The 13460-nt window shown below is 38.1% G+C and overlaps 1 protein-coding gene across 1 annotated transcript in view; it reads right to left on the bottom strand.

Moving 5' to 3' along the window:
* The window catches only part of SVEP1 (sushi, von Willebrand factor type A, EGF and pentraxin domain containing 1), a 117241-nt gene that overhangs the window by 57447 nt on the left and 46334 nt on the right, over positions 1–13460 (bottom strand). Inside the window, exons 7-14 of the mRNA XM_064735572.1 lie at positions 10934–11131; positions 8487–8605; positions 7134–7263; positions 6375–6482; positions 6022–6153; positions 4553–4747; positions 3422–3543; positions 1709–1817 (exon numbers count right to left, since the gene is read on the bottom strand). Coding sequence (XP_064591642.1) covers positions 1709–1817; positions 3422–3543; positions 4553–4747; positions 6022–6153; positions 6375–6482; positions 7134–7263; positions 8487–8605; positions 10934–11131 — 1113 coding nt within the window. The remainder of the gene's footprint in view (positions 1–1708; positions 1818–3421; positions 3544–4552; positions 4748–6021; positions 6154–6374; positions 6483–7133; positions 7264–8486; positions 8606–10933; positions 11132–13460) is intronic.

The raw sequence follows: 13460 nt of genomic DNA, 5'->3' as shown, positions 1-13460 counted from the left end.
TTACTCCTGACTGATACCTTAGAGGTCTTGAGTCTGGTGAAATCAGTCAAAGTTTTAAAGAACTAGTTATAATAGTCACATATTGCAATTCTTTCTCTTCATGCCTTGCATGAACCCTCACATGCACCCTCATCTGCCAGCAACTTCTTCAACAATTCCATATTGCCTTTGATTCCACCTCTTGCCAGCTTACACTATGCCATGTCTCCACTGCATCTTCTACTAACAACTCCTGAACAGTTCTAACATTGTCTGGCCTCTCAGAAAAGGCATCACCCTGTCTGTGTATTACCCCCAGACAGGCATTTCTTGTTATACACAGTGAGTCAGATTCACCCTTCTCTAATGTCTTTCATCACTCTAACATGATTTCAAACAAAATATTTTGTGTACGTAATCTACTTTTTCATGATTACTAAATCTAGAGGGATGTGGTCTATTTCATTGATCTAGATTATTTTTTTAAAGATATGAAGACAGGAAAAAAAAATCTGCCGATTATCTGTTAGCATCACAAATATTGTTTTGTTTACAGTGGTAACTAGGACAAGTTAACTCCACAGTTTAATACTGTGTGTTTCACAACTGATTTTCTAAACTGCTGTCTCTTATGCCTTGAAGAGAGTTCTCTCCTGCTTCCACAGCGTAAAATTATGAGAAACTCCTGGCAAAACAGCAACAAGGTTATTTTGGTAAGAGGTTGACATGAACCAGAAGAGAATAGGACACTAAAGTCCATGTCTGTAAGTGTTTTTTCCACATGCCTTTACAGATTAGTTCCAGCTGTCATCGGCTTTCATTCTTACCCTGATGACAACTGCAGACTGAATGTCCAGACCTGCCCCATGTCTGAGCACAAACAAATGCCCTCAGAGTGAAGCATTATAAAAGGTGAGCACAAGCAGGAAGTTCTGCCGAGTAACTCCACTATAAACCTGTGGAAGAGACACAGTCCTATGACAGATTCTGATGTGGATCTGCCAAAATGCCTCCTGCTAAGATAGGTAATGTAAGTTCTCCACTTTCAGCTTTTCTGCTCCCAGCAACCTTACAGGACTCAGAAAGGCCAAGAATAACAGCAGTACAAGATGGTCACTAAGCCATTCAAAAATGGACTGAAAATGACAACATACTTACTTTGGCATGAACCAAAGTGGGAACAACCACTAGGATGGTTATGGCTTTCACTCAGATATTGCCACAGTCATGGTGCAAAATCTGCTTGTGCATGCAGGAAGTATTTTCACAGCAAATAAGCCAACTTAAGCACATACAGCTTTACACAGTGAGGATTCTGTGGAGATCTGAACTGGCATCACAGATGCTCCTCATTTTCTTAACAACTTCCTAATCTATTTATTGTAGCTTTTCACTATTTTGGTTTTAAACTATGTTTTTAAGGAGTTCCTTTTTTCTAGGCTAACCAAGCAGGTTTCTAGGACTCTGTGTGTGTGTGTGCTTTTTTTCCCTCCCCACCATAAGGCATCCCAGGAAATTCTACTCCACATTATATAGGAGGCAGCATTGATACAAGACATCAAAAAGTTCCACAATATTTTTATAAAACCTTTTATGCAATTGCTGATTACCTTATGAGTACCACAGTAACTTAAAAAAAAAGAAAAAGAAAATCTCACTAAAGACATTGTGGCAAGAACCATGCTGCTTTAAACCTGGATGGCTAAGAACCTATGGAATCAATAATTACCAATGGCAAATCCATTTTCATAATCATAATTATATTCCAAGCAGTGTTTCTGTGTCTGATCTTCCAATCTGCAGTCAATATCATCAACATCATTGCAGAATGATGGGACCTTTCAACATAAAGAAGAATAACTTTAAGAACATAAAACCACATAGCTCTCTCCCCTGACTTACAAAAACTTCTAATTACAATGCAAAGTACTGGTTCTGTCAGTGACACTGGATTTCCCCTTTCATGTCTCTTATAACCCTGGCGAGGTCTGCTGGAAGACCATGTTTTATTGATACAGCTTGGAAGTAAGAAAGCAATTTACATGAGTACAATCTCGTCATTATAGATATTTTTTTTTTTTAAGAGAAGATTTCAATTCATTACTCTTGCAAATAATCACTCTTGCATGCCAAATCTAAGAATAGAGAAATGAATTCAGGCATTTTTCTCCCTGCCAAAGAGGAGTGAAGAACTCATATTTATAAAGCACCTGTGTTTTCTCCAGCTATGTTGCTTGTAATTCTGTCAGGTTTAAAACAATGCTGTCACTTTTTTCTAGCTTTCAAACCTTACTTCTTCAAATTCTTGGGAATAGTAATAAGCATATTAAAAACAGCCTTTCTAAAGGTTTTTCAAGACTGTTGCATTTAGATGTAAATCCTTGGATAGGTCACTACCCACTTTTTTCTTATCTTTTACATGCAAATAGGATCGGTCCGAGCACTGGAACCTGGCGGCACCAGGGAAAGAAACAGAAATAAAACCAATCAAGATTTCTCTACTGGAAAGAACAAACCTGAATAAGGGCAAGTGAGTAACAGACATTTATGTCCAAGTGTTAGACATTGCCTGACATGTCACCTAACTTTTCAGCCACTTGGCAAGTGTTACTGACATATGTTCCAAAGCTGCAGGAGTTTGCCTACTATCTGTATGTTCTAACAATGACTTTTTTAGTTAGTAGACAACCTTTTATTAGAATATGGGCTTTATTCTGCAAAAACACCTGTAGATGCCCAGTTTTCTCTACTGGAAAAATGATGTCGCACTAGGCCAGGACATCCACTCCTGGGATCAGAACTCAACATTCTGCTGGTTCTGCTTCTCAGATGAGGAGAGATTTGTGGATTAACAGGGGAGATTGTGATATTGAAGTGGAGAGCAAGAGTCATGGCAGAGAAGAAAGACAGGGCCTCTTCAAATTCAGTATTGCGCAGTTCTTAATGATAAGAGTGAGAATTCAGAAACTCATGAAACCTGACCAGATCACTGCTACTGGATTTCAGTGCCTGGAGGTACACACCAAACGTGGAATGTATCCATTTGTACACGTGTGTGTTAATTCATACTATTTGGTTATATATCATACATATCCTATACAAAATGCATTTATTTTATGATCCCATCCAACTTTCAAAAACTGAGGGGACAATTGATTGGGGGTTTCAAAACTACACAGGTTCTCTTTGGAAGCCTACTGAAAATCTTGGATACTTGTATAAATTCTGTCCTGTAAAAGTCCACATTGGAGACCAAACTCAATTACATTAAAATACCACTGAACCATCTTAATTTTTAAAAATATCTTGTTACCCTCTGAAAAATCTCAGATTTAATTTCAAAGCTTCTGTTGTCAATTTCCTTCTAGAAAATTAGATATTTGGAAAAAGTAACAATATTTTTCAAAAAGTATGCAAAGAAAAGGAGTATTTACTAACCTACCATTTTACCAAGTGCACTCTGAAATGCTTCAGTAAAGCTGTTTAGAAGACTGTTGTCATCACATCGTGTTGCTTTGTAGAGCATTTCAAAGGATTTGAATCCATGATTTGCAAAACGATTTACTGAAAAATGTTGGAGAAATAAATTTTTATTGATCAGTGCAAGAGTTTCAGAACTAAAATCAAGACAATTTAGGCTAAAACTGAAATACAAGAAGGTAAGTGCAGTCTAGCAATCCAAATGGATCACTTACATCTCAGTCAATGATTTGACCCTTTGGCAGGCACAAAATTTACTAGAAAAGTTTAAAGAAATTAAAACCCAGGTAACTTTTCTACTTCAGTTTTTTCTCAGTGGAAGAAAACAATGAACTGCCAACTAAACTCCATGCTGACTTCTGAGAGGAATGCCATAAATATGAAAGTCTTATTACTAATGCTGCTAGACTAAATATAAAAATTCTTATCCAGAAATTAAGCCAAGTTCTGAAGTGTCCAAGTTACGGATTTTGAACTGGCAGCTCTGAAACATAACTCTAGCTTGTTCATAGCTGAAACACTGATCTTTTATTGCTGAAACCAATAAATTGACTCTGATGGAAGTGGATGCAACATGGTACCAAGACTGGCTTCAAATGTAGTTCTAATACACATATTATAAAAATGTCACTAAATGTGCAAAATTCCACCACTGAAATTTCGCATGTGTCCCTCTCAAAGAGAACACATAAGCTCTTCTAATCTGGTGGTAATTAGATATGTAAGCACAGCAAACACTGTGAATTTCAATTAGTAAATTGCAAAGACTGTTGTATTCTTATTAAAAAGACACTGATGTGTTTGTTAGCAAACTGTTTCAATTAACCTGTTTGTTTTGCCATCGTTGCTATTTTGTGACTCCTGGAATTGAAATTCACTGCTACTTTTGTGATCTAGACAGCTTCTGAAAAAACATATTTACAGACTTCCAAACATTATTTCACCATCTTTGTAACAATTCAGAGGCAGAGGACAGAGTATATTTGTTATATAAATAAATAGAAGTCAGATTTTCTAAAATATTTTCAATTGCTTTCTCATTAAATTTAGTGTTTTGAAGTTGCAAATCCATTCTAATAACAGTAAGACTTACAAGAGCAGCTAGGCCACTCTGGAGAATAAGGTGGCTTCCAGAGACCATCATCATATGCACAATAGTAGTTTTCACTTGTTCCTTCTGAAAGGCTGTAACCCTCTGCACAGTGCAGTGTGCAATTAACTCCTGCTTCATCTGATGTGCAGACAAAATCACCATTCACAGGCTCAAAGGAAACATCACAGGGAGAACCTATGAAAAGTACAAAGATTTATATATCGATTAATGTGGTGAAATAAGTGATCCTGCATGAAAACAGCACTGATAGGATTTCCAAAAGTACCTAGTATTGATTTGATCTTGCCTCTGTTGAAGTTTGTGGAAGCATTATTTGCTATACCCATAAAGTCAGGATCAGGCTACTGCTAAGTAATTCTCAAATTCTGCTATTGCAATCAGAAAACGAGAAACATGAAGACTTCAAAAAAACGTTATACATATGAAAAACTATTTATTAAAATAATTTAAAACATCTAAGTTTAAAAAACTAAGTTTTCACATAAACTTTATACAATGAATTCTAGTAAAGTATACTACATCTTGAATTCTGAAATTAAACATTAAACATTCTGGACCCTCACAATAACATATGAGTTCATTAGAATCATCTTAGGATACCCTCATGCCCTCAGTTATGATTCATGTTTCAGGCCAGCTGTGAAGGAAGCTGTGAATGTCTGTAGAAACTATGTCACAAACAGGGAACCACAAAAAGTCTGAGACGCTATAGACCTTGGAACAATGCCAGTTCCAAGCACTGGTGGTTCTTGCTGAGCTTTAGAGCAAATCAGAGACTAGCACATTCATCTTCAACTCACCTTTCCTGAAAGCTATACCAAAATTCCTGTCTGCATGATTTTAAATTCTCTCTTCACTAACAGATATTTTTATACAGATGTCCAACTGAGACATAGAAAGTAGAAAGCAGATATAAAGTAGATTTTTCATTCTTAATATAATTTATGTGCCAAATGATTTCTTTGATTTTTAATGAAAGAGGGAACTATGGGGAAGAGATGTTTATGCAATAAACAAAATGCAGTAGTATATCTAAAGATAAAGGCATATTCCAAAATAAACACTCTAAAGAGTGTTTTATTATCTGCTGCTGTATTATACTTACATCGGTATTTGCATGTAATTAGAGAAAAATTGGTAGAAGCAAGATTTAAGTAACACCTATTAATACATTTAATAGGTTTGCAAAAACTGTAAGTTTTACTGCTTAATGAATCATAATTTCAATGCTTTTATACGTAATTTGAATTTACAGTACCAAATTCACTGCTGTGCTGATTCAGTCGTAGATAATTTATTTGTTGGTACTGGCAAATATTTTGACTGCCTTCAAGTTACCTCAATACAAAATGGGAATAACTAAATGAGGAGGTGGAGCAGTCTTGCATCCTTCATGATATTCAGGTAAAACAACACCAGGTCTTGGCCAGAATTTGAAGACAACACACCTTTGATGACAATGTGGATCTCACATGTCCTGCTGTTGCCAGAAGGATCCACTGCTGTGTACTGGACTGTTGTCTCTCCTTTGGGGAACAGATCTCCAGGTGCATGACTCCTAGTGATGGCCAGTGGACCACCTAGAAGAGTTGAAAGATAACCTAAAGAATCGGTAAGGAGAAGTGCTCCTCATACCCAACTCTGACAAATGGAAAAGGAAATGGCAGAAAATCTTCCAAATTATTTAAAAATAACTAAGTAAAAGGAACCTCAGCAAATCTCAAACTCCAAGGGATCAAGAGCAAAAGGAGCTCTCTGGCCTTCCACTGTCTCATGTATATTTTGGGGACCACTGTCTCACCTGAATTGTCCGAAAATTCTGGTTCTTCCCATGTCACTGAGTAGTCATTCTCTGCTGCTTGCACGGGTGGTGGAGATCTGCATCTGTCAACAACAGGAGGTTCTGCATCTGCAGAATTTGAAAGGATGGCATCACATTAGCTTGCAGAACTACTGCCAGACTCAAATAGCATCTCTAACCAGAACGGCAGCTTTAATTTCATATTGGAAGATACAACAAAGGTGCATACTTGCAAGTTACTGCAATTGGAAGATGCTGAGTAATTATTCTACTGATAAGAGTAATTATTCTACTGAATTTGTGGTTTCTGCAGTGTTTGCCTTCTCTGGAGCAAACCTTGGACTACCTGCAGGACACCTGAATAACACAACTGTCTGACAGAAATACTTGAATAAGGATTTGCAGCAGTGCAATATGTGTGAACTCTGGAAACTTTGTTGGAGTCTTTCAAGAATTAAATAGAGATTCATGATGACGGCAATAACTGACAATGCAATAATGCATTTAATAAACCAGGGTGAGGAGAAATGTTAACAGTCAGAAAGAACAGCAGAATACAATGCACCCCAAACTGAACATTGCAAGCAGTGACTGGACATATGCAAAGCCTTTATGGAGATATGCAAAGCCTTTATGGAGATGACAATATTCCTTTGCTTATAACTGCACACGAGAAGGCCAGTGACTCACAATCTCTTTCTGCACAAATAAGAAGGCTTCAGCTATGATAGACAGCCAGTGATTGTTACCAGCACTTACCAATAACCTTGACATTGAATGTGCATCTTGCTTCATTGCCTGACTTATCAGTTGCTGTGTAAGTAATGTCAACTTCGCCAATTGGGAGAAGAAATGGTGGTATGAAAGCTGGGGTAACATGAACTGAGACCTGTTACAGGAAAACATTAATTATTTAAAAGCCAAAGCTGGTTACTAATCATAATATTAATGTTTTAAAAAGTGGACAGAATAGTATCCTTCAATGTCAAGCTTGTTCATTCTGAATGCAAATAGCCCCTCAAAGTAATGAGGACACACTTTACAACAGAGTGCTCTATGCCCCGTCTTGAATCTGCCTTCCTTACGGCAACATGGATTTCCCTAGTCAGGATCTTGACCCTGACCCGGTGCAGATTACAGCACTGTGCATTGAGAAAATTCCACACTGACCCTTGTTTGTCAAATGAAGGCACACTGTGTCAGCTCAGGACCTGTTTGCTCCAGCTGCAAGGGCAGCAGACCTGGGAGAGGAGTGGAGCAGACAGTGGTGGGCCATAAGAACGTACATGTTCAGTTTTAATCTATGTACCTGTGTGAGTCAATAGCCCACAGATGCTTCAGTACGGCACTTGGCTTGTACAGTTCAGTGAACGACCCTGTGACAGCAGAGCTGTAGTACCTGACCATAGCTATGCCATAGAAAATAATGTCTGAACTTAAATCTCTTTTACTGAGATAGCTCAGTTTCCTAGTGAAAAAACTTCCCGCATTAAAAGCTCACACAGTCTTGCTGCTCTTCTGCTGACTCCTGATAAAGCATACAGTTGCTGTAACTTGATCGTGCCTGAGCCTGTAGGGAATGCTGCTCTTTATGAAACAGCTCTGGAGCAAGCTTTCCTGGTAACTCAATTTCCAGACACCCTGACTAGCATAGTAGCCAATGGCCACATTTCTGAACCCTGCACAGGAAAATCAGATTTCTCTTTCTCACCCAGGAAGCTGAAATTGGTTTTTACTTATCACAGTGTGTTCTTGTTAGCCCTTTAGAATAATGAACTGGTTTACTTCCTTCTGAGACGAGTTTATTAAACTTCTTCACATTCTAAGTGCTCATTTTTAAGGCAGCTGTCTTCATATTATAAACAAGAGCACATTCTTTCTTTTGACCACATAAATTAACCATATGAGGTTTTATGCACTGATACTCCACGCAGTGTTCTGTGACTGTATAAATATAATTGAGACAGAAAATGATGAATTCTCAAGATACAAACTTCCCAGGAGATTTTTCTTCTACTTCTGCTTATCAGAAGAAAGAAATTCTAGTAGATCATAAAATTATTGAAATCAGACAGATTGCCTCCAGTTAAATAGATACAGATTTTGACTTGCCTCTTCACCAGAGTTATCCTTAGCTGTTGGTACCTGCCAGCTGATATTAGCAGAGTTATGATGTTCCAGAGTCACAGTCTCAATATTGTCTGGGCAGTGAATCTGAGGCGCTTCAATATCTAAACCAGAAAAAGACAATCTGGTTTTATATGAGGCATTGCAGAAGTAAAACCTTAAAATCATTCTTTTTTGTACCGCCTTTTTTGTAAAATTTATGTCTCTACCCATTTGTAATTCTTTCCTAGATATTCACACATGCACAGTAAATTCTCCTGTGGAAAGGACTGATTTCTGCTGTATTTTTGTTTATTACTGACTACAACGCTATTCTACATAGAACTAAATATCAAATAATAAATAAGAATAATTTTGTTTCTTTTATTACCCATCCCTGCCTTTTCCATCCATTTCCTTTCCCTGCCCAGACACAGGACACACACAGATGAAAACATTTGTTTCTGATAGTCAGCAACGAAAAAAACCTGAAAGTAGTTGTGACATGATATAGATACTATAAACAAGACAATAGTGACTCAAATTCTCTGGAGCATGCTGTGGAATTGACTTAAAAGTGACAGTGTCAAGAATTCAGATAGCAGTTGCTGGAAATGTTCCTTAATAAACTCTTGTTACAAGGTATTATGTGGGGCAAATGGAGTCTTCTTGTGACATGTGACAATGCCAGATGGTTCCAGAGGACTGGTGGTACAATATGGGTAACACCACCACCAACATCTACACCTCAAGTTTCTCTGACAAACTTGAAGTTTGAAGTACTTCTTCAGTTCTTTGGCACAGGGCCCCCCAAAACATTTGTGGTCAGGTTTTTTTATTGCTGTAGTGCTTGATAAATGGTCTCTAGAATCATAAGACAGGGATACATTTGGCTCTGAACTCATCTATGCCCAAGAGGCTTTAAAACAACTCAGGACTGATATAACCTATATTTTTATTATGAAATAGTTCCAGTAAAAACATAACTTGGGCAATTAAATTACATAATTAAGAAGGCAAAGCAGTAAATTCATGGGACTTTGCCTTCCTTTGAACTCATTCAAATGAAAATTTCATTAGAAATGCACTCTTATAAATAACTACCACTTATGGTTCACACTCCCTTGACCACAGCCTTCAGGCTGGGGCAAATTCCACTTGAAAGTGAAATTCTCTAAAAAGGGTAATAATAAATAAGTCAGAAAGAAAATGGCTCTTATGAACTGGCCAAATTTGTTGGCACCAAAACAGAGAAAGACAATAACAAGAATGTAAGCAATTGAAACACAACTGTTCATTTTTATTCAAAAAGAATAAGCTTCATAGTTTCTCAGTGCCTCCTACATTAGGGGTTCATGCACTGGTAGTACCTAAAAGCTTGAACCCAAGCCATGCTGTTTTATCTTGATCTAAACACTTCAGCTTGTCCTGGGATCCCATCAAATATTAAAAACTGTGGTTTGGCCCAGGTTTACACAAGAGATTCAGAAAAACAATGTGGTACATCACAAAATGGGAAGCAGTATGTTTAAAGAGAGAGAGAAAAATCTTCCTGGCCTGTACAGAGGAAAAAAAGCCTCAGTTTCTGTAGCGACCTGGCATGACAACTGGCGTGACTGTTTTCTGTGCTGTTCCAGCACCCAGGGGCTGGCCAGGGCCCCAGTTTGGGGGGAAAGAAATAATTCTCAGAGCACAATAGTTCACAAAGAGGTGAAGAGCACATTCCCAGAGAAACTCCTGTTTTTATCCTACTATAATCCAAAGTCAGACCCTTTCCAGCTCAGTTATGGCTGTGTGTAAGGGAATGAATAACCTAGCACCTCTAGAAGAGAGGGGGGTAAATATGGCAGAGCCATACTGAAATGCATGCCACCTTCTCCTGCCCAGCTTTACACTCTGGGCCAGCCACTGCACTTGGTGTTAATGAATTCTGGCCTTAACTCTTGTGCATTGTTGCTTGGGGCATGTCAACAGCTGCAGCGACTCAAAGACAAATAAAATTAACTTTTCTCTATAGTCTTTCTATCAGCCAGGCCTTACACAGCCTTTACAGCGTTTATATAAACTTGTGCTAATACATAAGTTTATTTTATTATTACTTTATTAGAAGTGTGGGTTCCACTTTGAATATCTTCAAGCTATGAGCTTTCACCTCCACTTTGAAATTTGAAATTTACCTCAGGCAGCTTCCAAACAAATGAGAGATGTAGCCTAGGAGAGAAACTTGATGATGAACACTACAAGATCACACTCAAGGGATCTCTGAACTCCACATTTTTATTACAAACTACAATTAAATCTGACAGGCAAGCTGTAAAGGTCCAGGCAATACTTCTTGCACACTGTGCAAGTTGTGCTTCCCCCACTCCAAGCCTGTTCTCACTCGGTTATTTGCTGTGCGCTGCCCCTCAATTCTGCACTCGTGTATACCCAGACATGATTTTGTGCTCTACCTTTACACAGAGCCTCCTGGATGTTTGCACTCCATCTCCCAAATGAAATGCACCTTATTTCTTCTCTAGATCCAGACAAGATGAATCCCTGGGGACAGCTCAGCTGGCACACAGTCCCAGAAATGGCAGGCTCCAGCCCACATCTGGGAGGGAGAACTGTCACACCTGCTGGTTTCTGGAGGATGGGACAACGCTTTTCTGCAAGACAGCAGCAGAACGTGACTTATAACTGACATACACAAAGTACACATGCAGAAAACCTGCAAATAACATCATATGGAAAATTAGTGGGAACAAAAAATACACAGTCTTTTCAAGAGTCTGTAGGGGTATGAGTGCACCAAAACATTACAAGCTGATGAAACTTTGCTACTTGATTTTCAGTTATGACTGAAGTAAACAGCAGCCAGTTTATCAGTTCTTCTATATCTTGCTCATGCTCTTCACTGAAACCAAAACATGATAATTTTCATGCAGATCCACTGTATCTTACTCTATAGATTTGCCTTTTTAAAAATTTCTTCTTCTTCTCCTTACAAGTTCATCTTTCATGGTTGCTTTGCAGTTGCATTTCTTTGCTTCCATGAAAACTAGACCATAGCAGGAGAGAGGGCATTGAAGAGGACCTGTAGCTTTCTACATCTTCTATACTCTATCTTGAAATAGGAAAGGGAGAAGAAGAAGGAAATTCTGCCATGAACTCTTTATAGGTTAGGGACACGACACATGATTTTGCTTACTGCATTCCAAACGAAATTAAATTGGACTTGGTCTTGTCTGTGTTCAAAACAGCTGGAAAGACTCAGGGTAATCATAGGAAGCAGCTGAGCTCTGTAAAATCAGGGAGGGTCGATGGTTGCTTAAAGGTTTTAAAGGAAGTTTTGAACTATTCCATTAATAAGGTTCACTACAAATCCTGAAGACAGTTTGCATCAAAGCAAAAACCACGATGTGAACCTGTTTAAACAGGTTCACAAAAAGCTTTGTTTCATTCTTAAGCTGTTGTTTTTAGGAATGTTATTTTTACTTCAAATATGGAGACATTAACAAAGGGGCAAAAAGGGACTATCTCATGAATGCAGTTTGCACACTTCCTGTACTGTTTCTTAGAACAGTTAATAGGCAAACACACAAGAAAAATGCTCCCTTATTCAGAGCCAATGAGAAGATGTGTAACTCTTTATAACTTGTCAGTGCAGAAATCAGACAGGTCTTTACACCAAGAGAACACAAAAACCAACCCAACCCAACTACACAGAGGGCAAGTTCTACTGAGCTCGTAGCAATGGTTTAACGACACAAAAGTGATTCACATTCAAAACACTTCACATTCCTTTTCTCTCCTCTCCTTTCCCAAAACATATAGCAAGTAACTGAAAACTGCTTTTTATGCATGAAAGAAATTTAAAGATTCTAAGCATTCTGTGTATTTGCTGAAACTGAAACCCTCAATGCTGAAATGCTTAAAAGCCCAAGCAATTAACAACTGCGCTTCATTTCAATGGGATGCACAGGGCACAAACACTTCCAACTCATTTCTATCGTTGAGGGAGACACTGTTGGCTCAGCAAGGTGGAACAACTCCATCAGGGAAAAAAACCCAAACCCTAAGTTTTGGTTGCTTACGACATGAAGGTAATTGACAAACAGCAAAAAGATAACAAATTTTAAAAACAGTGTTTGTAGAGGGAATCTAAAAGATTAAAATGTATATTACTCTGGGAACAAGTAGAGCAACTGAAACAGGTAAGCATGAAAAGCAGAGGAAGTTGCAGCTCTCAGGGAAGTAAAAAGAGCTGGGCCTCTTGCTTGAAATACATCCAGCTATAGTAGAAAAATCCAACTACAGCACAATCCTAAAATGTCTGACAAAAATCAGAATAAAATTTGATGTATGTAGCAAAAGGGAATTTCTTTTAAGTAAGACAGGTTTTTACCAGGAAAAGCAACTACAATAGTGTTGTTTAGATTTTTTATCTGTGCTCAGCTCCAGAATTTGAGCAAGCTGATCCAAAAGTCTGGAATTCATTAAGGGTAGAGGGATTTCAATGACATTAGTCATATTGGTAGGAAATTAATACAGGAGTATTTCTAAGGAGACACAAGAACCTGCTTTCACCTGCAAGCACCTGTGATGAAACATAACACTGTATTGTAATTTTCAACATCAAAAGGAACTTGGCAAATAAGATTACAAAGCAAATCATGCCTCCTTCCTTCAATCCTTTGCCAAGATTGCTGCAGGAAGGAAAACTGGCCAGCAGCAGTTAGGAGTGTGAATTAGAAGCTCTTCCAACGCTAGATGGCATCAACACCCTGGAGGATGTCATTTGTCTTTTTACTTCACTAAACCTTGAACAAAGAAAGGAGAAAAGCATCTTGCAAAATTTACTTATTTAAAAGTGTTTGATACTAAACTTTTGCAGATGGGTAGGAAACAAAAGAACATGACTATGGAGCTTTCCCAGTTTTGTTTTTTTTTCTCCCCAAACTGGACAAATGATCAAGCTTTCCTTTTTTTAGCAGA

This window comes from Zonotrichia leucophrys, chromosome Z (genome assembly GCF_028769735.1).
Source record: "Zonotrichia leucophrys gambelii isolate GWCS_2022_RI chromosome Z, RI_Zleu_2.0, whole genome shotgun sequence".
Lineage (NCBI taxonomy): Eukaryota > Metazoa > Chordata > Aves > Passeriformes > Passerellidae > Zonotrichia > Zonotrichia leucophrys.
This window is presented reverse-complemented; position numbering and strand designations above follow the sequence as displayed.